At 40.4% G+C, this 24744-nt stretch overlaps 1 protein-coding gene across 12 annotated transcripts in view; it reads right to left on the bottom strand.

Annotated features, from left to right (window-relative positions):
* Window positions 1-24744, bottom strand: part of dlg2 (discs, large homolog 2 (Drosophila)) — a 968837-nt gene that overhangs the window by 478013 nt on the left and 466080 nt on the right. For all 12 annotated transcript variants that reach the window (XM_043691613.1, XM_043691618.1, XM_043691619.1 and 9 more), the window contains 2 exons: window positions 16888-17012; window positions 8903-9072 (listed from right to left, as the gene is read on the bottom strand). In XM_043691613.1, coding sequence (XP_043547548.1) covers window positions 8903-9072; window positions 16888-17012 — 295 coding nt within the window. The remainder of the gene's footprint in view (window positions 1-8902; window positions 9073-16887; window positions 17013-24744) is intronic.

Raw genomic sequence — 24744 nt, 5'->3', positions numbered from 1 at the left:
TTCTCCTTCACTCCCAACAACCCTCACAGCCCCACAGCACCTTCCCCTGCAAGAACCTACCCACTTACCTCCCCCTCCTCAATATTTAAGGGGCCAAACATATCTTCCATGTGAACCTGCACTTCACATAATCTAGTCGACTGCATTCATTGCTCACAATGTAGTCTCCCCTAACTTGGGGAAACAAAGTGTAGACCGCTTTGCAGAAGGTGGGCAGCACGGCGGCACAGTGGTTAGCACTGCTGCCTCACAGCGCCAGAGACCCAGGTTCAATTCCCGACTCAGGCGACTGACTGTGTGGAGTTTGCACATTCTCCCCGTGTCTGCGTGAGTTTCCTCCGGGTGCTTCGGTTTCCTCCCACAGTCCAAAGATGTGCAGGTCAGGTGAATTGGCTATGCTAAATTGCCTGTAGTGTTAGGTAAGAGTAAATATAGGGGTATGGGTGGGTTGCGCTTCGGCGGGGCAGTGTGGACTTGTTGGGCCGAAGGGCCTGTTTCCACACTGTAAATAATCTAATCTAATCGAATCTACACTCAGCCCACAAAAAAGACTGAGCTTCCAGTTGCCTACCACTTTAAAACACCAGTCTGTTCCCTGGCTAACATCTCTGTCTCGGGCTTGCTGTAGTGCTCCAGCAAAGCTCAGTGCAAGCTGGAAGACCAACACCTCATTTTCCTCTTGGGGATCTTGCAGCACTCAGGTCTCAATATCGAGTTCAATCTATCCTAGCCCCCAATCCCTCACACCAGAACTTGTTATCACAATCTGCCATTACATGCCCTCTATTGTTAGCCACTAATAATTTCCATTAACAGCTATTCATTCTCCTAGCCAGATTTCTGTTTTGTTTATGGCTAATACAAAAGACTATTTTCATGTTAATTATTCATGCAGAGCTTACATATCAATTAGTGAAGGTCTGAAGAATTTTAAGTGATTTTCAGATTGCAATAACAAGAGGTTTTCATGTTTTTCTCCTTTAATATCTTTTTTTTTTAAAAGGAGTAAACTAACTAATGGGCTAAAAGTTATGGTTATTTAATTTCACAGCTATTTGCCATTATTAAAAATAGTAGCTCTATGGTATGGGAAACATTGAGGTCATGATTTAGCATTAATAACATTATGGTTAAGACAGGCATAGAGTCATACAGCACAGAAACAGTCCAACTTATACATGCCAACCAAGTTTCCCGTACTAAACTAGTCCCATTTGCATGCATTTGGCCCATATCCCTCTAAACCTTTCCTATAGACATTCCTGTCAAAATGTCTTTCAAATTTTGTAAATGTATCTGCATCTGCTACTTCCTTTGGCAGTTCATTCCACAAACAAACGACCTTCTGAGTGAAAAGGTTGCCCTTCAGGTCCCTTTTAAATCTTTTCACTCTCACCTTAAAAATATGCCTCCTAGGTTTGAACTGCCCCACCCAAGGAAAAGACCTTTGATAGTCATCTCTCATGATTTTATAAACCGTTACATAATCATCCTGATACAAGTTGTTCTGCTGTAATGTGCATTTCATTAACGCAAATTCACTGTATCGTGAATGACAAATTGGAAACATTGTTTCTAAAGACCGAGCTTTCAAAATTGTGTTGATTGTAACGCGATTATATTGCCAACATTATAAGTGCTGTTTCTAAAGCACAATTTGTCTACAACACTGGGTTGCTCAAGAACACAACCATTGCATTATAGAAGTACTCCCTGTATATGAGGAAAAACTAGATCAACTGGGCTTGTACTCACTGGAATGTAGAAGAATAAGAGGGGATCCCATAGAAACATATAAAATGCTGATGCAGGCTTGATGCAGGAAGAATGTTCCCAATGTCGGGGAAGTCCAGAACTAAGGGTCACAGTCTAAGAATAACAGATAAGCCTTCAGGAATGAGATGCGGAAGAATTACTTAACTCAGAGAGTTGTGAATCTGTGGAATTCTCTCCCACAGGAAGCTGTTGGGTCCAGTTCGTTAGATGTATTCAAGTTGGAGCTGGACATGGACCTTACAACTGAAGGGATCAAGTGGTATGGAGAGAAAGCAGGAATGGGATACTAAGATTGCACAATCAGCCATAATGATATTGACTGGTGGTGCAGGTTTGAAGGGCTGAATGGTCTATTCCTACACTTATTTTCTATGTTTCTATGTTCATCCCTCAATTTCTTACACTCCATAAAAAAGTCCTAGTCTATCCAGATAAAAACCCTCCAATCCCAGCAACATCCTGGTAAATCTTTTCTGAATCATCTCCAGTTTAACAATATCCTTGTTATTGTAGGGTGACCAGAACTGTATACAGTATTCCAAAATGGGGCTCATCAATGTCCTGTACAACCTCAATATGACCTTCTAACTCCTATACTCAACGGTCTGAACAATGAAGGCAAATGTGCTAAACAGATTCTTAATCACCCTGTCTACCTTTGACCCAACTCTCGAAGAACTGTGTTCCTGAATCACTCGATCTCTCTGTTCGACAACACTATCCAGGACCCTACCATTAATTCTACAAGAAACTACCCTTGCTTGTTTTACCAAAATGCAAAACCTTGCATTTATCTAAAGTAAACTCTACCTGCCACTCCTCAGTCCATTGGCCTAATTGATCAAGATACCTTTGTAATCTTAGATAACCTTCATCCACAAAATTATTATCTATGCCTCCTAAAATCTCATTCAAAACATTTGTATAAAAGAAAAACAAAAGCTGACCCCGCATCAATCCGTGCGGAACACCGATGGTCACAATCCCCCCCAGCCCCACCCAGTCCAAAAAGCAACCCTCCATCACCACCCTCTGTCTCCTATCATTAAGCCAATTTTGTATCCAAATGGCAAACTCTCCCTGAATACCATGTGATCTAACTTTACTAATTAGTTTACCATGAAGATCCTTGTCAAAGGATTTACTAATGTCCATACAGACAACATCTGTCACTCTACCCTCCTCAATCTTTTTGGGTTACATACTCAAAAAACTCAGTCAAGTTTGTGAGACCATCTGAACTGGAAAAAATAACTTTCAGTAGTCCAAGTCGGTAGGCTAGAAATGATCCTAGAGATCAGTGAATTGTGTTTGTGTGTCTTGGGGAGAGGCAGCAACAGAGAGTCATATCTGGCAAATGTGCAGAAACTCACCAAAAGGAAGCACTTTCAACACTCATGGATGTAGTAAAAAATCTTATGGACTAATACTTCACACTGTGGTTGTGTCAACATAAAATATATTCATGGAAGAAAATGTACAATCTTTTTGTTGTTAATGATAAAATATTTCCAAATTATTAAACAGCTTTAATTTTTATTTTTGCTTGTATAATAAACATATGGTCTCTAGTGAAAAAAATATATTAACATTCCCTGATGAAAATTTACCGGGACATCAACATTAAAGAACTGCAAAATATTTACGCCTAACCATTAAATCAGAGAGTCTTTGAGATGCAACCGGAAATTTCAGCATAACTCTGAATGCAATACAACCACCTGATGAAGGAGCAGCACTCCGAAAGCTAGTGCCTCCAAAAAAACCTGTTGGACTATAACATGGTGTTGTGTGATTTTTAACTTTGTTCGCCCCAGTCAAAGACCGGCTCCTCCATATCTGAATACAGTGTAATTACTGTCGAATGCAGAGTTGAAAAATCAACTCACGTGAACAAAAGAACCAGATTTGTAAAGATTAAATTAAATAACTTTCAAACATGTTGAAAGTTAAATTGAATCTGTTGGCAATATCAGCAGGTACATATTTATTAGAAATTATATGATACATTATCTATAATTACTAATTACTATATGCCTGACCCATAATTAGTAATATCTATCCTTTCTGCAATCCCAATCACAATGGAAATTTCAGCTAACACGGATGATCCTCTATCTGGGTAGGACACTCTGAGCACATCTGGACCTGTTAGATACATCTGGTGTTGCAAGACCAAGAGACTCGACTGTACAGTAAGCTTCCGCAACCACAAGTGCAAACCCTGTATTGCACTTAGACATACAAGGTGGGCAAGGAAGAAGAATACAATTAGAGGGATTATAGGTGGCATGGGTGATACTGCATTTTAAATAGCATCTCATATCTGAGTATGTGCATTTCACCTGTTTCACCTCACCTGTTTGATAGTCATTTTTTGCTGTAGGACTAGGTCACTTGGAGACCATGTCAGAGTTAAACTATATCTTCACCCACCCCAAGGAGAATTGATCTTAGAACAGCATGGATTGGTCATCTCTGAGAAGCATTTTAGATGGCTATGTGTTTCACATATCCTTTAATCTTTATATTAATGACTGCAGCTCAGACTTAGTACTTTTTTGCCGAGATTACCGATTGAAACATTGTTGGGAAAGTATTGTGATAGGTCATTGCCACTAATCGTGTTTGACATTTATGGTCAATTTGTATTCAGAAGAACAGTCAATAGACTCAAAATATTAACTCTTTTCTCTCCACAGGGTTTCTCCAGCCTTTTTTTTGTTAAAGGTGAAAAAAATACTGGGGCTGGTCAACTTAAATTATTAACATTTTTCCTGTTTGCCAATTTGTTGCATATTTTATATATAGATCTATGAAGAAATGACAGTAGTTGCAATGTGTGCTGCAGTTTTACTCCAGTGTTTTAATTGCCTGCTACATGCTTCTTCTGTATCCACCGAGTCCATGCCCAGGCTTAGCAGTCAAGTGTAGTGAGAATGAAATCGTTCATGAGTAACAAAACTAGTAAGCAGGTACAGCAGATAAAAAAGAAAGCTAATGGAATGTTGGCTAATATAGCTAAATGAATAGAATATAAAGGTAAGGAAGTATTGTTACAACTAAACAAGGCATGGGTGAGACTGCACCTGGAGTATTATGCATAGGTTTGGTCCCTTTATTTGAAGAAAGATGCAATGACATTGGAGACAATTCAGAGGAGGTTCATTAGATTGATCCCAGAGATGAGGAGTTTGTCATATGAAGAAAGATTGAACAGCTTATGCTTAAACTCTCTGGAATTTAGAAGAATGAGGGGAGATCAAATTGGGGTATTCAAGAAGATAACAAGTGTAGATAAAAAAGATATACAGCAAATGATTCCTCTTGTGGGCCATTCTAGGATGAAAGGTCATAGTCTTAGTATTAGGAGTAGCAAATTAAAAACAGAGTTGAGGAGAAGCTACATCACCCAACTGGTTGTGAATCTGTGAAATTCACTACCCCAAAGTGCAGTGGATGCTGGGAGAGTGAGTAAATTTAAGGAGGAGTTAAACAGATTTTTAACTGGTAATGCTTTGAAGGGTTATGGGGAGAAGGCAGGAAAATGGGAGTAAGGAGCATACAGCCATGACTGAATGGTGGAGCAGACTCGATGGGCCAAATGGCTTAATTCTGCTCCTATATCTTATGAACTTATGAATAGAAAAGACATCAATCAAATATTGAATAACTGAACACTATAAAAAGAACAAGTTTGCAATTGCCAGTTTATCTAACTGTCTTTATAAGTCATGGTTTGGAGATGCCAGTGTTGGATTAGGGTGCACAAAGTTAAAAATCACACAACACCAGGTTATAGTCCAACAGGTTTAATTAGAAGCAGCAGCTTTCAGAGTGCTGCTCCTTCATCAGGTGGTTGTCAGCGGTGCTCCGAAAGCTAGTGCATCCAATTAAACCTGTTAGACTATAACCTGGTGTTGTGTGATTTTTGTCTTTGTAAGTGTTACTTTATCTGGCACCTTTGATCAAAACGTGTTGTTGACTTGTCATACAAACTACTATGTGACTTATTATATTTGCTACCACAAGAAAAAGAAATATAGAAATAAGCAGTCAGGTTTGATAGTACATACAAGATTGTAATTGATTGTCATCCCACAAGATTTGTAATAACATACATGTGCTTCATAAATGTTATTCCAATTTTGTTTGTTTTTTTCACATCAAATACTATTTGATATTGTCACATATTCAATATCTACATTATGATAGAGATTTAAAATATTAGCATTTGGGAACTTAGTTCTAAAGTATGGATTTTGGATTTCAGTTCTGTGATGATGACTTGTTTTTTTAAAAGTCAGAAATCTATTTTCAGTATTTCTAATAATACTTCTAAGAAATCATTTGACTTGTAAATGTCAAGACAAGCTACCTACTGCGACTATGATTGAAAATGAAAGCTGGGGAAGTGCATACGCAGGTTCAGTATTTGACTTAAAAAGAGCTATACCAATAGCAGAGCGGTTAGTTGTTCATGTTTATTCTCCTTGGAGCAGAGAAGATTAAGAAGTAACCATATTAAGGTGTTCAAAATTACAAGAACAAGTTTGACAAGGTTAAGGAGGACATTTTGTTTCCACTAATTGCATGTCAGTAACTTGGGATCACAATTTCAAGACTGTCAATGAGAGAGTTAGGAGTGAGATGAGTAGAAACTTCTTTACTCAGAGTTGTTAGAATTTGGAATGCTCTACCTGGGAGAGTGATGGGGGCAGAGTCCATTAAGGTTTCAAAAGAGAGCTGGATATATATTTGAAAATGATGAATTCTGAGAGCGATGGAGGTAGGGCTGAAAAGTGGGACTAGTTTGGTAGTTCTTTCAGGAGCCAGAACAAACACAATGGGTTGAAAGGCCTCCTTCTTTACTGCAAAATTCTGTTATTCTATGATAAAGCAGGAAAGTAGAGTTGAAGATTATCAGTTCAGCTATGATATCATGATGGGCTGAATGGCCGATATTTACTCTTACGTCTTATGGTGGGATATTCTGCCTGAAACTTGCCAAAATTGACACTTAGTTAAAATTCAGTCCATTAACCCAGGCAGGTTCATATTTGACATAGCTAAAGATGACACCTTGTGGGGAACAATCTTTTCAATAGGCTTGAAGACCTTACTGGGGCACACAAATTACATAATTGATGACACAGACTACAAACATTGGTATCCTTCTTTATTTACTGGACTTAGAGAGACTAAGGAGCATGGTCATACACCTCATGTTGACACATCAATTTCACTAGTTTTACTATAGTTGAGATAGTTGCCCTTTACAATCCATATCAAAATGTCACAGGAACTGAAATATCTAGAAGCATATTGTTATTTGACAAATTGTTTCGAGGGTATCAAATCTAACCTTTACACAATACAAAAATGGCAGTGACCTTAAGGCAGTCAACAGAGCTAGGACTGAAGACAGGCATCGTCTTCCTACAATCTAAGAAAGATTAGCATATTTTCATGATTCCACAGCCTTGAAAAAGCTTGAAATGTGTTGAAACTGTCTTCAGATATCACTGGTAGACGAAATACCTTACAGCTTTTAATACTCATGAAGGGGTATTTCAGCAACACAGAATTTGCTATGGATTAAGTTCAGCACAATTGCATTCTAGAAGATTGTTTTTTTTTCAGTTTTGTCAGAGTTTGAGGGGACAGTCAACACTGACAATTTTGGTACAATGAAAAATTGAGCAGCAGTTTACAATGGTGTTTACTAGAACCACACAACGTAAATTGATGCTCAACAAGGACAAATGCTCTTTCATAGACCCAAAACCGTACTTTGTGGGAACAGCTGGAGTAAAGCCTACATATCAATCACAAAGGCATTCACGTATTTCCAATCCTATCCAGCGTGAAAGAATTCGAACAGTTGCTCAGTCCTGTAAATGTTCATCACAAATCTGTTTACACTGGCTGGCAGAAATCACCCAGCCTCTTTGGAAGCTATTGCAGAAAGATGTGCAATGGAAATTGACAGCTGTATAGCAAAGAGCACGTTATAGGCAAAGATTGCATCTGCTTCAGTCCTTACATATTTCATTCCATATGATGAAATTCATGTTACATTAACTGGGCCAAGAAAAGTTACTGGAGCGTAGTCTTGCAGTAAATTGAGGGAAGGAAATGACCAGTCACATATGCATCATGCTTATTATCAGAAACAAAACATAAATACTCTACTAGAGAGTAGGATGAAGTGTTGGTCTGCATCTACTCTTGTGAAAGTAGGCACGTGCATCAAGATAGCAGAAAGTTCACTCTCTACACTGATCACCAAGTACTAGGATCTGGTCATCAACATTTACACATGTACAAATTGTTAGATCACTTTTATTGGCATAACTTTGAGATTGAGTGTCTCACAAGTTTCAGGCACTAGGCCACAACTTCAACTGCAATATAGTAATTGATACATTTATATTTCAAAAGATTACTTATGCACTTAAAGATAACCACACTCTTAAAAACGACTAGCTGACACTTATCACTTTGGATGGTTTAATTTAAAAGAAAGTCTTCAATTTTACTAGGAGGAAAATAAGTAATCTTCAATTTATGTCAGCTGACTTTTAAGACTCACTGTGCTGGATTGATTAAGCCGAGGTATGAACTCAGAGTTAGATAAACTAAGCTGAAGAATGAAGTAGAAGCCACAACCAGAAGTATGTCGCAAATATTTAAAACTTATTACATTCAGAAATTACTAATATGTCTGAGTAGCTTTGATATACAAAATCTAAAATGGATTTAATTCCAAGTACGTTAAGTAATTTTTTTTAACTTTCTGAAAAAGTTACCTTAATTAGAATAACAACACGATAAACCTTCCAATTATGTCCTTTAACAGAGATATTCCATCCTCTCAGAAAAGGCTAGTATTTTAAAAAAAATAAAATTTGAACGCAAACATTTTGGGATTACAGGTGAGAAATTAGTACTTATAAATATTATAAGGTTACATGCCTTAAGAAACAAATTTAGCACATTTGATCTACACAGAAAAAGCAAATTAAAATTACTCAACAAGTTTTAACGTATTCCATTCATAATGCTTCAGTATCTCAGTCATAAATTGTTTTCCTTTATTTGTTTTCATTTAACTGAAGATTACCTTTGGGTCCTTTTATGAGCTTTATTTCTGTAATAGTCTCCAAAATAGGCCTTCGTCTACGCACATACAGTTGTACAATTGAACCAGCTTCTTTCAAGGCTTCTACAGCTCTACTGTGTGACACTTCAGATACATCAAATTCATTCACCCGTAAAATGCAGTCATTGACTCTAGATATAAAAAAGAAAATTTATTTTAATTTATGTGGTAAATAAATCCAGAATGTGTTGTCAGATATAACTGGAAAAAAGATAAGTAAAACTAAATAATCTGAAACAAATGCCAAACAAAACCTACTCATATTACCACATATTCCACAATGGATATAGACCAAAATACAAAAAAAAAGCTGAGGGATGATTGGGAAATAGCTCTGTCATATTCTATAATATTATCATTCCTTATTGTAAGGCAATATATTTACAATTTATTTGTTAGTTTGGTAGCAACGTAACACCAAAGTTCTAACTCATAGAAACATGCCACTCTTCGACTTTGTGAGGAAGGCAGTTTATTTGTTTTCATTATTCTTAGTACAGGTTTCTGATAAGCAATGGAAAAAGCAAATAAAATTGCTTATTAAAACCACTCTAACCATAACGCATGATTGTCTAATAATTATATCAATACCATTCTGACCATTTCACAGTTGCTATCAAGTAGCCCATACCAACATCTAGGGGAATCTTATTTCTTTAGATCTACCCAGCTAAAACCTGATGCCTGTTCCCTTCTCTTTATATCATCTCTTAATCATTAACATTGCATACCACCTCTACCATTTTTCTACCTTCCTGTAGATATTATACTTTGGTATATTCTATCCTCAGGCCTGTTTGCGTTGTAGCCATAATGGCTGCCAATCCAAATAAATTTGCACCGTTAATTCATTCAACATATTACTTATTCATTCTGTATTCATTTTAAAATTATTTTTATTGTGTCACACATGCTAACCTAGCCCTTTGTTCGAATGTTGTTTTTCTCACACACTGTTTATTTTGTTTGGCTTGAATTACTTTACCTTTTTAGTTTTCCTTTTAATTGTAATTCCTAAACTGTTATGACCTGGGGAAAAGCAGTTCATCATCACTCTAATTCCTCAACCTCATGTGTCACAACATTTGTCACAGAAATTTGAGGGTGCATACATGAGGATCAGTGGTCGGCACAACATCGTGGGCTGAAGGGCCTGTTCTGTGCTGTACTGTTCTATGTTCCATGTTCTAACATTAAAAAAATGCCTTTCTCCAGTTATAGAGATAGCCAATTAAATATATTATGAAGTTTTTAAATTAAAATAACTAGATTTCTTAATAAACACAACTGGTTTCTTTTCAAAACAAAACTTACAAAGTTAAAATGCAATAATTAACATATACAGTTGGAAAGATAAAAATATAAATGTATATCCTTGATATAACCCAAAGCACACACTTCAAGAAAAGAGAAGGAAAATATGGCTCTCTTGTATAGATTGGCTTGCTGAAAGAAAACCACTTAAATCAATGGGTTATTCTTGAAGGCATATGGTTAAAACACGGAATGCTCCATAGTTTGTTGCTCCGATACCTTGGCATGTATGATCAAGTCTTTAGTAACACTCCAATTTAAAACTGAAATGAAAAGGAAAATCTTCTCTCTGAAAATTGTGGGGGACAGAGTCCTTGTGTCTATTTAAGGCTGAGATAGATTGTCATTTGATGAGGAAATCGAGGGTCATAGGGAACTGGCAGGAAAATGAATGAGGAATGTCGGATCAGCCATGATTTTTTGAATAGCAGAGCTGGCTCAAGGTGCCAAATGGTCTATTCTTATTCCTATTTCTTATGGTTGCCTCTGGAGTCTTCACAGATGCCATTCACACAAGAGCTACAACACTGAGATGTTCCTTCAATCTCTCTTTCGCAAAAAGACAAATGCCTTTCACGTTGAACCCGCAACAAGGTGATTTATTTTTCCAAAACAGGAGAAACCACCAAGACAACCACCTTCTCATAGAGTTTTCTCTGAACTGAAGATGAGAACTAACCCGAAGCCAGACACTGTTCAAACAGTTCCAGCTGGTGAACATCATCAGAAAAACAGTTATCATCGGCCACATGTGCAATACCAGATGTGAACAAACAGAAGGCTCAAAGATCACAAATCAGAGCTTCTTCATTCCACTGGCATGATGTCATTACAAACAGAAAGGGAAATTAAAAATAAATAAGGAACTATTTACTGTGCACACATGGAACAAAATCTTTGCGTTATGTTAGGCTGAGGAATCCTTAGTCAATATGCATCCTCATCATATCAGTTCTCCTTGCAGCAAGGAGATCATTTTTTCAAAACAGTCCTTTCAGTTGATCCAGTTCCCCTCCCTCACTGTCACCACTTGCTGGTGAATGCCTTGGCAAACTGCTCAGCCCCAATGATCACTGCCATCACCATCTGGTGCAGGAGATCCTGTATGCACAGACTGTTTCTGACATTAATTTCAGATTTGTTGTCTGAAAATGTTGAAGAAGAACATGAGTTATATGCAACTTAATGCAAGAACCTCTAGAAGTCGCTTGGTGTCCAGAGAGCTCATGTTGGGCTGAAGTTGCTTCCCTGCTTTGGCCAAAGTAAACGTTTCTCAATTTCAACAGGAATATCAATGTCAGCAACTCTCCTGGACCAGTAATACCCCACTGTCTGGTTACAGCAGTTGATTTTCTGTCATTTGGTGCCCTATTTGATCATTGACTACCTAAGGCTGTTGGGAAGTCTACAGTGCTTGACCTCTCTCCTCTTGTCATGAACCAGCTGGTCGAGGCCTCTTGTCTCCTCCAAAAACCTCTGCCTTCACCTCAGCTGTTCTTGTGCTGGTTAAGACTCTCTCAACAGCTGGTGTGGCAATGTAAACTGCAGAAGCCTTAATAACTGCTCATGGACTGAATAAACGAACACAAAGGATAAGGATTGCCGTGCGGAACAATTTAAGGAATTAATCAAATGAAACCTGTGTCTTCAAACAGACAGTTCAGGCCAAATATAACAAGGCGCAGTTATTATTACATATTTTATTGAGATCTCTCTTTTGATTTAACTTTAAAAATATAAACAGAGATACTAAGTCATCAGGAATGAGACATTGAGCTAAGGGGATGGAGAGATAAATGGGAGGGGTATGGGACTGGGGGGAAGGTAGGTGAGAGTGCGATAAGTAGATAAAGGTTGGGGCAATGGTGATAGGTCAGAGAGGAGGGTGGGGCAGATAGGTTAGAAGGAAGATGGACAGGTAGGACAGTTCATAAAGATAGTGCTGAGTTGGAATGTTGGATCTGGGATAAGGTTGGGGGAGAGGAAATGAGGAAACTGGTGAAATCCACATTGATCCCAGACAGCTGGAAGGTCCTGAGGTGGAAAATGAGACATTCTTCCTCCAGGCATTGGGTGGTTAGGGTTTGGTGATGGAGGAGGCCCAGGACCTGCATGTTCTTGGTGGAGTGGGAGGGGAAGTAGAAATGTTTGGCCACGGGGTGATGGGTTGATTGATGTGGGTGTCCAGGAGATGTTCTCTGAAGCGTTCTGCAAGGTGTCCTGTCTCTCCAACTTAGAGGAGACCGCATCGGGAGCAACGGTTACAGTAAATATTTGTGGAAGTGCAGGTAAAACTCTGATGGATGTGGAAGACTCCTTTGGGGCCTTGGACAGAGGTGAGGGGGAGGCGTGGTTGCTGGTTTTGCAATTCCTGTGGTGGCATGGGAATGGGCTGGGAGAAGAGGACCTGACAAGAGAGTCGCAGAGGGAATGGTCTTTATAGAACACAGATGGGGTGGGGAGGAAAGTATATCTTTGGTAGTGGGGTCCATTTGTAGGTGGCAGAAATGGCAGAGGATGAGGTTGGTGGGGTGCAAGGTGAGGACCAGGGGGTTTCTGTCCTTGTTGTGGTTGGACGGATGGGGTTCGAGGGCGGAGAAGCGGGAAGTGGATGAAATGCGCCGGAGGGCATCATCGACAATGTGGGAGGGAAAAATGGGGTCTTTGAAGGAGAAGGCCATCTGATGCGTTCTGTGGTGGAATTGATCCTACTTGGAGCAGATGCAGCAGAGGTGGAGGAATTGGGAATAAGGTATAGTGTTTTTACAAGAGGCAGGGTGGGAGGAGGTGTAGTCCAGGTAGCTGTGGAAGTCGGTGAGTGCGTAGAAGATATCCGTGTTGAGTCGGTCATAGTTGATGGAGATCGTAAGGTCCAGGAAGGGGAGGGAGGTGACTGAGATGGTCCAAGTGAACTTAAGGTCGAGGAGGAATGTGTTGGCGAAGTTGATGAACTATTCAACCTCCTCGTGGGAGCACGAGTTGGCACCAATACAGTCACCAATGCAGTGGAGGAAAAGGTGTGGAACGGTGTCAGTCTAACTGCGGAAGATGGACTGTTCCATGTAATTGACAAAAAGACAGGCATTGCTGGGGCCCATGTGGGCGCCCATGGCTACCCCTTTGGTCTGGAGGAAATAGGAAGATTCATAGGAGAAATTATTGAGGGTGAGGACCAGGTTCAACCAACCGAATGAGAGTGTCAGTGGAGGGGTGCTGGTGGGGAAGCCGGGAGAGGAAAGAAACGGAAGGCTTTCAGGCTCTCGTCATGACGGATGGTGTATAGGTCTGGATGTCCATGGTGAAGGTGAGGCGTTGAGGGCCAGGGAAACAGAAGTCTTGGAGGAGGTGGTGGGCATGGGTGATGTCTCCGAACTGCCTCACAGCACCAGGGTCCCAAGTTCGATTGCAGCCTTGGGTGACTGTCTTGGGAGTTTGCGCATTCTCCCCATGTCTGCGTGGGTTTCCTCCGGGTGCTCTGGTTTCCTCCCACAGTCCAAAGATGTGCAGGTCAGGTGAATTGGCCTTCTAAATTGCCCACAGTGTTAGGTGCATTGTTCAGAGGGAAATGGGTGTGGGTGGGTGACTCTTTGGAGGGTCGGTGTGGACTTGTTGGGCCAAAGGGCCTATTTCCACAATGTAGGGAATCTAATCTAATCTTCACAATGGATATCCAGTCCCTAAACACCTCTATCCACCATGACAAGGGCCTACAACTTTCTTCCTCTCCTGGTGTCCCCACCAGTACCCCTCCACTGACACTCTCATTCGGTTGGCTGAACTGGTCCTCACTCTCAATAATTTCTCCTTTGAATCTTCCCACTTCCTCCAGACCAAAGGGGTAGCCATGGGCACCCATATGGGTCTCATCAATGTTTGTCTCATTGTCAATTATGTGGAACTGTCTATCTTCCACAGTTACGCTGGCACCATTCCACTCCTTTTCCTCTGCTGTATTGATGACTATATCGGCGCCACCTCTTGCTCCCACAAGGAGATTAAACAGTTCATCAACTTTGTCAACACATTCCTCCCCTACCTTAAGTTCACCTGGAGTATCTCAGTCACCTCACTCCCCTTCCTGGACCTCACCATTTCTATCAACTGTGACCGACTCAACACGGGCATCTTCTACAAACCCACCGACACCCACAGCTACCTCCTCCCATCCTGCCTCCTGTAAAAACGCTATCTCTTTTTCCCAATTCTTCCGCCTCAGCCACATCTGCTCCCAGGAGGACTAGTTCCACCACAGTACACACCAGATGACTTCCTTCTTCAAAGACCCTCCCGCGTTGTCAATGATGCCCTCCGGCACATCTCAACCACTTCCTGCACCTCTGCCCTCGAACGCCACCCACCCAACCGCAACAGAAATCCCCGGTCCTCACCTTGCACCCCACCAGCCTCCGTATACATCATATCAACCTCTGCCATTTCCGTCACCCACAAACGGACCCCACTACCAGAGATATATTGCCCCCCATCCCCATCTGTGTTCCGTAAAGACCATTCCCTCTGCGACTCTCTTGTCAAGTCCACGGTCCCCCCACCAGCCCACCTTCTCCTCCCGGCACCTTCCCGTGCCACCGTAGGAATTGCAAAACCTGGCCCACACCTCCCCCCTCATCTCTGTGCAAGGCCCCAAAGGAGCCTTCCACATCCATCAGAGTTTTAGCTGCACTTCCACAAATGTCATTTACTGTGTCCATTGCTCCTGATGTGGTCTCCTCTACATTGGGGGGACAGGATGCCTACTTGCAGAATGCTTCAGAGATCATCTCCAAGATACACCAACCAACCCCACTGCTCGTGGCCAAACACTTCTACTCCCCCTCCCATTCTGCCAAGGACATGCAGATCTGGGCCTCCATCATCGCCAAACCCTAATAACCCGACGCTTGGAGGAAGAACGCCTCATCTTCCGCTTTGAGACCCTCCAACCACACAGGATCAATGTGAATTTCACCAATTTCCTCATTTACCCCTTACCCCACCTTATCCCAGACCCAAACTTCCAATTTGGCACCACCATCATGACTTATCAAACCTCCTTCCCACCTATCTGTTCCACCCTCTTCTCCAACCTATCACCATTACCCCCACTTTCACCTACCTATCGCACTCTCAGCTACCTTTCCCACAGCCCCACACCCCTCCCATTTATCCCTCCACCCACTTGGCTCACAAGCCTCATTCCTGATGAAGGGCTTTCTCCCAAAACATTGATTCTCCTGCTCCTCGGATGCTGCCTGACCTGCTGTGCTTTTCCAGCACCATACTCTCAACTCTGATCTCCAGCATCTGCAGTCCTCACTCTCTCCTGTGTAGGAAATTGTGTCTCACTAACTTAATTTTGAGTTATTTGAAGAAGTAATGAAGAGGTTTGATGAAGGCAAAGCAATGGATGTGATCTATATGAACTCCAGTATGGCATTTGACAAGGTTCTGCATGATAGACTGGTTAGCAAGATTAAATCAAATGGAATACAGGAAGAATTAGCCATCTGGATACAGAACTGGCTCAAAGGTAGAAGACAGAAGATGATGGTGGAGAGTTGCTTTTCAGACTAGAGGCCTGTGACTAGCAGTGTGCCACAAAGATTGGTGCTGGGTCCACTGCTTTTTGTCATTTATATAATTGATTTGGATATAAACATAGGTGTACAGTTAATAAGTTTGCAGATGACACCAAAATTGGTGGTGTAGTGGACAGCCAAGAAGATTACTTCAGGGTACAAAAGGAGCTTGATCAGATGGGCCAATGGTCTGAGGAGTGTCAGATGGAATTAAATTTAGATAAATGTGAGGTGCTACATTTTGGAAAAGCATATCAGGGCAGGACTTATACACTTAATGGTAACAACCTGGGGAGTGTTGCTGAACAAAGAGACTTTGTGGTTCAGGTTCTTAGTTCCTTGAAATTAGAATCCCAGGCTTGCCTTTATTCATCAGTGCATTGAGTATAGAAATCGGGTGAATTGGTCATGTTGCGGCTGTATAGGATATTGGTGAGGCCTCTTTTAGAATATTGCATTCAATTCTGGTCTCCCTGCTGTAGGAAGGATGCTGTGAAACTTTAAAGGGTTCAGAAAAGATTTACAAAATGTTGACAGTGTTAGAGGGTTTGAGCTACAGGGAGAGGCTGAACAGGCTGGAGCTATTTTCCCTGCAGCATCGGAGGCTGAGGGGTGACCTTATAGAAGTTTACAAAATAATGAAGGGCATAGATAGGGTGAATAGCCAAGGTCTTTTCCCTAGGATGGGGGAGTCTAAAGCCAGAGGGCATGAGGTTAAGGGAAAGGATTTAAAAGGGACCTCAGAGTCAACTTTTTCATGCAGAGGGTAGTGTGTGCGTGGAATGAGCTACTGGAGAAAGTGGTGGAGGCTGTTACAATTACAACATTTAAAAGGTATCTGGATGCATATATGAATAGGAAGGATTTAGAAGGATTTGGGCCAAATGTTGACAAATGGGATTAAATTAATTTAGGATTTCTGGTCAGCATGGATAAGTTGGACCAAAGGGTTTGTTTCCATGCTGTACAGCTCTATGACTCTATATCTCAAAACTAGCAGTTCCTGTTTCATTCTAGAGTATTTTAACATATCTTTGAAAAATTAAAATAGTTTACCTTAGCCGTCCATCTTCAGCTGCTGCTCCCCCAGGGATAATTTTCGTAATAAATATCCCAGGATCATCTCCAATATGAGGATTGTCTGTGCCTCCAGCTATACTGAATCCCAGGCCAGAATTACCCTGGCAGAAAAGGAAATGTTGGAATGCAATTTAGTTAATTTTATTGACAGAAAATCAATCAGTAACAAAGTTCCATGCTCCAAAATAAATAGGTTGTAAAAATTGCAAGGCCAATTTAAATCAAAAGCTCTCTAACTGTCCATTGTCATGAGTTTATCCACCAAACAGCCTCATAAGGGTTTAAGGAACCAACATAATGAATATGTTTTACTGATGACAAATGGTTTGTGCAATTTGCATTGTGTAGGCAACATTTCAGGTAATGTATCTACAGATGACAAATAAAAAGAAATAGTCAGCAAATACTGTCAAGTTAAAGAATGTGTGTCAAGGAAAATAATGGTTAATTTTTCAGCTTTTAAAAATGCGTTTCCTTTCTACTAAATCTATTTGTTAAATTCCATGACAAGAGTTAGCACCCTGATTTTTGACTTCTGTCTATTTTCCTATTCTTCCAGTTGCTTTGTTCAAATTTATAAGGTGCTGTTCTCTTCAAATTTCGACAAAGGACGATATAAATAAAGGTAAACTCTTTGTCGTATTTATTGATGCTGATGAACCTTTACAATTTCAGCAGTCCATAGATTATGCATGTGGTGGAGATTTTCACAAAGATCAAGCAGCAGTGCAAAGTTTTTCCATAGTCATTCAGTGTATAAGGTGTTACCTTTAAAATATGCCATATCCGATTTTTTTATTAATGATATACCTGAAGCCCATTTGAAATAACGAAGTTACGCAAAAAACTCACCCAAAACGAAAACAAAAATCAGGTCAAACAGATTGTTGCATTGAATTAAATAGGAAATATTCTCTTCACAAAGATCAAGATACAACCATAATCAAACTATTTTCTCAAGGTTTCAGAACATCATATCACAAAAATCATAAAGCCCTTTACTAATTTGAACCACTGATTCCATCTCCATATTACAAGAGTTGATAAAGCAAACTTTGGTTTAAATTTCTCCAGGCTGTTTACAATATTATAGACCTCTGTAAGATCACCCGTCTTAAGATCAAGAGCCTCCTGTCAGGGTTGAAAAGACTAGGCTTTGTCAGTCATTCTTATAATTCAAACTTCTAAAGCTGGGTTTAATTTGAAGGTCATCATGCAGTGTCTGCACCACTTAAATAACTCAATATATATCCAGTGTGTTATGACAATCAGAATTGAACATGGTGTTAAAGGTATGATAAGATCAAAGCATAACGTAACTGGTTTCTTTTGATTTGTATTTTACTTTCTTGGTTAATGACGAGTGATAGTGTTGTAGTACTGTCACTAGAGCAGCAATCCAGAACTCCAAACTAATTTCTGAGGGACATGGCTTTGTTTCTCATCATAGCAAGTGGTCAAGTTTGGATCATGTAAAAACCTTCGTGTAATAGTCATCATGCAAACATTGAGAATTGTTGCCAATACCCATCTGGTTCACTAATATGCTTTCCGAAGGAAAATCTGCCGTTTTACCTACTCTGACCTACAGGTGACTCCAGACCCTTAGCAATGTGGTTGATTTTGAATTGCCTTCAGGGAGATTAGGGATGGACAATAAAAGCTTTAGAAACAGTGTCAACCAATGAGTAATTTATAAAAATAAATATCTTTGTTAACTGCATTGTTTGAGTATGTCGATCATTGTTACAACCAGACCCAGGTCATTCATTTCAGTTCCAGATGCCATTTCCCCCAAACAATTAAGTCCTCAGATGGACAGTGATGTACAAACTCCTCTTCTTGGTTGGTTAGATATCTTTCTCCCACACTCAAATGAATTTATCTTTTAAACAGAGCCAATTTAGCCAGGTCTTATTGAATAAAAACTGAATTTAGATTCATATTACTAAATATGAAAATAATTAATATACGGATTAGAAATGAAGTGATTCCAAAAAAGTTAATAAAAATAGATGTGCAATATTGTTTGCAAGGATCAGATAGTCAAACATCGCTGATATTGCAGTGGAGGCTTCTTGTAGAGTTTATATTAGTTGAGGTTCAATAATACTGATTACTTTTGACTGGGATTTAATTGCAGCATTCAGGATGAGAGACAGAGTCCTTTTATTATTCTTTTTCCTTTTATCTGGTTTGCAACACATGAAGTGAGATGGGGTCGTTACCTGAAACGTTGCAGTGACAGGGGAATAGTTATTTGACGTTAATAGCATGCTAAAGCTCAAACCCCTACTGGTACACGAGACTGTTCAATTCCTCCAGTACATTCCAGTAGAGACGAAACTAGACTTTTAACACCTACCCTTGTGTTCAAAGGCAAAACACAAAATTGTGGTTTGGGACATATGGCGCAAGGGGTGCCTTCATGTTGAGCAGGAGATCATCAGTCCCTCATTATCTTTGTTGTTACACAAGATCACAGTCCAATCTGTTTTGATTTGCCTTTTTATTCCTTCATAGAGCAGTTTTTTTATCGTTCCTTTCATATTCTTGGGTGTGTAATTCCATACATTTCTCTGTCCAGAAAGCCCTTATTTTACAACTAGTAATATTTGTATCAGTTCTCTTTTTAAAAACATACTTAGAATTATAATTTTAAAATGTTCTCACTACCTCAGAGTTCTGACCACTGATCATGACGCTGTCACGTACATTAAACACTCTGTAGAAGTATACTAGAAGTTGAAAGTCTCTTTCCACTTAAGCCTTATCTATTCCAACACCATTCAGGAGGTGCACACACTTCCCACGTTTCATTTCTGTATCGTATTCGATGTGTTTTTATATTCAACATTGCTTGCCATTTTTTTTCTTACTTGTATATTCTATCCAACACAACCTTATTTTGAATCAACTACTTCAACACCCTAAATCTCCAACATTTGATTTTGTTTGCAGAATTTACCAAATCAGTAGAAATGTAAACGAGACACAGTAATAACTGCAACATTGATCCCTGGGGCATCCCACTTATAAAAATCAAGTTAAAAACTAATACTTACGGAGTCTATTATTTTTCACTTCTTCCATTAAGAATGTTGCTTACCTTAAAATTTGTTATTTCAACTGTAAATATCATGACCAAAATACTTTAAATCCAAACAACCTAAATAGTATTACTGAATTTAAATTTTATATATCTTCATACCTGAGCTTCTTAACTTAAATATTCCTTATGACCACATTTGACAGCATCAAAAACATAATGAGCTGAATCTTATTAAAAACGTTGGAGGGGAAATTGTACAGGGGACTGAACGATGTTGGCTACAGTGAGAAATGTGGTAGAACTATGTGAAAAGTCCAGCGATGCCTTGCTCAACATCAGGTATAACCTGCTGCATATTTTAAGTTCCAGGTAGCAAGGTAAGTTTCTCACGAGGGAGTGGCAAGTTGCCTATTAAGCCTGATTACTGCTTGTTCATGATCTTATTAACTGTTCACCTTTACGCATTTAGAAGCAAATTGACTTATTAGCATGGCTTTGTGTGGGGAAGGTCATGCCTCACTAACTTGATTGAATTGTTTGAAGAAGTGACGAAGGTGATTAATGAGGGGAAAGCGGTTGACGTCTACATGGACTTCAGTAAAGTCTTTGACAAGGTCCCTCGTAAGAGACTGGTACAAAAGGTGAAGTCACATGGTATTGAAGTGAGCTGGCAAGATAGATACTGTCTTAGTCATGGGTGACAGAGGTCAGTGATGAAAGGATGCTTTTTGGAATGGAGGGTTGTGACAAGTGGTGTTCCACACAGAGCAGTGCTGGGACCTCTACTGTTTGTGATCTACATAAATGATTTAGAGGAAAATGTAGCTGGTCTAATTAGTAAGTTTGTGGACATATAAAGATTAGTGGAGTTGCGGATACTGAGGACGATTGTAGAAGGATACAGCAGGATATAGATCAGTTGGAGGCATGGGCAAAAAATGACAGATAGAGTTTAATCCAAACAAATGTGAGATGATGCATTTTGGAAGGTCAAGTACAGGTGAAAACTATACATAGTGAATAGCAGAACCCTTAGGAGAACTGTTATGCAGAGAGATCTGGGTGTGCAGATCCACAGACCACTGAAGGTGGCAACGCAAGTCAAGAAGGTAGTGAAACAAAGGCCTATGGCATGCGTGCCTTCATTGAAAGAGGCACTGAGTATAAAGACAAACAAGTTATGCTGCAGCTTTATAGAACTTTAGTTAGATCACACCTGGAATACTGCATTCAGTTCTGGTCACCCTGAAGGATTTGGATGCTAGGGAGAGGGTACAGACAAGGTTTACCAGGATGTTGCATGGTATGGGGGATTTTAAGCTATGAAGAAAGGTTGGATAGACTGGTTGCGTTTTCACTGGAATGCAGAAGGTTGAAGGAGTGCTGATAGCCATTTACAAAATTATAAATGGAATGGATAGAGTGGGAAGTATGAGGCTTTTTTCCAGGGTAGACAGTCAATTACTATGGGACACAGGTTCAACATGCGGGGGAGGGGTGGGCTATTTTAAAAGAGATGTGCAAGGCAACCTTTTCACACAAAGGTTGGTGAGTGCCTGGAATGCGCTGCCAGAGAAGGTAGTGGAATCAGACATAATCACAGCATTCAAGAAACACCTGGACGAATACATCAATAGGAAGGGAATAGAGGGATACAGATCCTGCAAGTGAAGACAGTTTTAGTATGGAAAGGTAAAATGTGTTGGCACAGGCCTGGAGGGCCGAAGGACCTGAGGTACCAGCCACATGCACCCAACATCCACAGGCGTTGGCACTCAACAAGTCAGATTCTGAGATCCCTCATATACACCTCCGTTTCAGTTATCGTATTCTTCTGAGTTTTGATGCTGTGCCTCAAAGCACAACAGCGACAATCATTAAAATGTTGCAGCAAGGACACTTTGCACTCAGGGACAAGCACCTTGCTCATGAACTGGACCAGGCTACATTTCTAGGGTGTTCGCTTGCTCTCTTTGTGCTCACTTACTTTGAACCTACCTGGATTGCTTTTAGCATCCTTCCTCTTTTGCACCGTGCCCCTCAGTCAGAGATTAAAAATGTGTTGCTGGAAAAGAGCAGCAGGTCAGGCAGCATCAAAGGAGCGGGAGAATCGATGTTTCGGGCATAAGCCCTTCTTCAGGATTTCTTTCATGATTCCTGAAGAAGGGCTTATGCCCGAAACATCGATTCTCCTGCTCCTTGGATGCTGCCTGACCTGCTGCGCTTTTCCAGCAACACATTTTTCAGCTAAGAACTGCTAAGATCCAAAGGGGTTTGGAATCATTCTTTAGTGGAAGTAAGGCACACTATGGACAGGTAGATATCCTTTGAAAGGCATAAGGTCTTTAGGATTATTTAAAGTTGACTTGTTTGTGTATAAAAAGTGCATAAACTCATCGGAACTACCATGTTGCCAAAATTGTCACAGAACTACCAAGATATCAAAGGGATTAAGACTGTGAAGAGAACCTGTCAAAACTAACAAAGGGAGCAGTCCAAGATGTCAAGGAATTTTAAAGTAATGCAGCTCTTTAAATTTATTCGTTATTCATTTGCAGGATGCGAGTGTCACTGGCCAGGTTAGCATTTATTGTCCATTCCTATATTGCCCAGAGGCCATCTAAGTGACTTCAGAGCTGTAGCTCTGAAGTCACACGTCTGTAGGTCAGACAAGACAAGGACAACAGTTTATTTTCCTAATGGACAATCTTAAAAGAAAAAATCTGAAAACTGTGGAAATAAGATTGCTTTCTATTTCACTCTGCTCATGTAAGCCTGAAGATTTTCATTACTGACATGAGATGAGAAGCACTTGTGAGCAAATGTTGGATGCAGACTACCCAGTAGTGGGTAGTCCCCAGCAGAGGGTCAAAGATAGCATCAGCCATGCTCAACTCAGCAGAGACACAAATCCTTGAGAATCATGCATGAAAAGGATTGTTATGGATCTGCAAAGTAAGAAATGTCTAAATATGGGAGTGTTCCAGAGGTAGTGCACATCCTAAGGCAAATGATGGAGGAGTTTACATTTTTCATGAGTGTTATCATTTCTCAGTTAAATTCTTTCATTGAAAGACTACACAACTTCCTGGGACACTTAGCTAATCAGGTTGAGTACTGCAGCGGTTAAAGAAGGCAGTTCACCACTACCTTCTGAAGGGTACAAGGGAAGGGCAATTCATTTGCCGCAGCCACTGCCCCAGCCAATGATGCCCATATCCCTTAAGTGAATAAAAAAATACAGGAACTGCAAAGTGGCATTCATTATGTGTCTGCAACACCTAAGAATAGATAGATCATTCTATTGCAACTATGGAGGACAAAGGCATGTTCTGATCAACAGCTCGTTTTCCAGCAAAACAGGCAATGACACCAGATGACTTCTTGTGTTCAAGATCAAAACTGTCCCTACACAGATGCAGGGGGAGAGATCAGTGGGAGCCCCACACTGATCTCATCTCAGAGGATGGCAGTCATAAATAGATTCATTGACATAGCATACACAAAAGCAGGCTGCCTCCATTTCAGGTAAAAACAATGACTGCAGATGCTGGAAACCAGAGTTTAGATTAGAGTGGTGCTGGAAAAGCACAGCAGTTCAGGCAGCATCCGAGGAGCAGTAAAATTGACCAGTTTCCTCATTTCCCCTTCCCCCACCTCACCCCAGCTCCAAACTTCCAGCTCAGCACTGTCCCCATGACTTGTCTTACCTGCCTATCTTCCTTTCCATTATCCCACTCCACCCTCCTCCCTGACCTATCACCTTCATCCCCTCCCCCACTCACCTATTGTACTCTATGCAGCTTTCTTCCCACCCCCACCCTCCTCTCATTTATTTTTCCACCCTTCAGGCACTCTGCCTGATGAAGGGCTTTTGCCCAAAATGTCAATTTTACTGCTCCTCGGATGCTGCCTGAACTGCTGTGCTTTTCCAGCACCACTCTAATCTAAACTCTGCCTTCATTTCAGGCAAAGTGAAGCACTACATACACGTTTCTGTAAGAAGTCACAGAAACTGCAATGGTCCCAAACAAATTTACTTAGATGGCTTTCTGTATTATCTGTAATTACAATATGAAATTAAAAATTCAGTTTTAGTGAATTAATAAATGTAATGTAGCTCATTGTGATGCATTTCCAGGGCATGAGTGTGAGAATCCTGGATGCTATGGAGTCTGCAATTGAGGGGCTAAGTCTAGGAATTGAATAAAATATGGTTTTATATTGCAAGTATGTTGAGAAAACTCCTTTTGGTAAAGCACTATTGGCAGCACTCATTTTTTTTTGCCAAAGTCATTAGGATGGAAATTCGAGGATAAGGAAGCTATCATTCTCATATGAATCTAGCATGGAAGAAGGTGTCCTGGGCATCCTTGCATCAGCTTGTCCATCTACTGATTCTTCAGTGGTGTTGTGACAGACAGTGTTTGCTCTGTGTTCTCAACCTCTTCATCATCTTCCTGCTCTTAGGGTGCTAAATGCAAGTAGCCTTAATGTTGCTTCAATTCCTCTTACTGCGTAGTGCATGGCACACCACAATAATCTTAATGGCTGACAAATCAAGGCACTAGAAATCAATTTCAGGGGACTAATGACTTGTTAGATGGTGGACTTATGTAGCAACGGCACCAGATATGCCAATCCTTTGTTTTCATCTGCAAACTTGAGCGCATCCAAAACTGTATTGCCTATGTCTGAACTCACACTAAGTTCTCATCATCCATTGCACCTTTACACACTAATCTTCATTGGCCCCTGGGCATCACATCAATTTTAAAGTT

The sequence above is a fragment of the Chiloscyllium plagiosum genome, chromosome 6, assembly GCF_004010195.1.
Source record: "Chiloscyllium plagiosum isolate BGI_BamShark_2017 chromosome 6, ASM401019v2, whole genome shotgun sequence".
In the NCBI taxonomy this organism is placed as follows: Eukaryota; Metazoa; Chordata; class Chondrichthyes; order Orectolobiformes; family Hemiscylliidae; genus Chiloscyllium; species Chiloscyllium plagiosum.
This window is presented reverse-complemented; position numbering and strand designations above follow the sequence as displayed.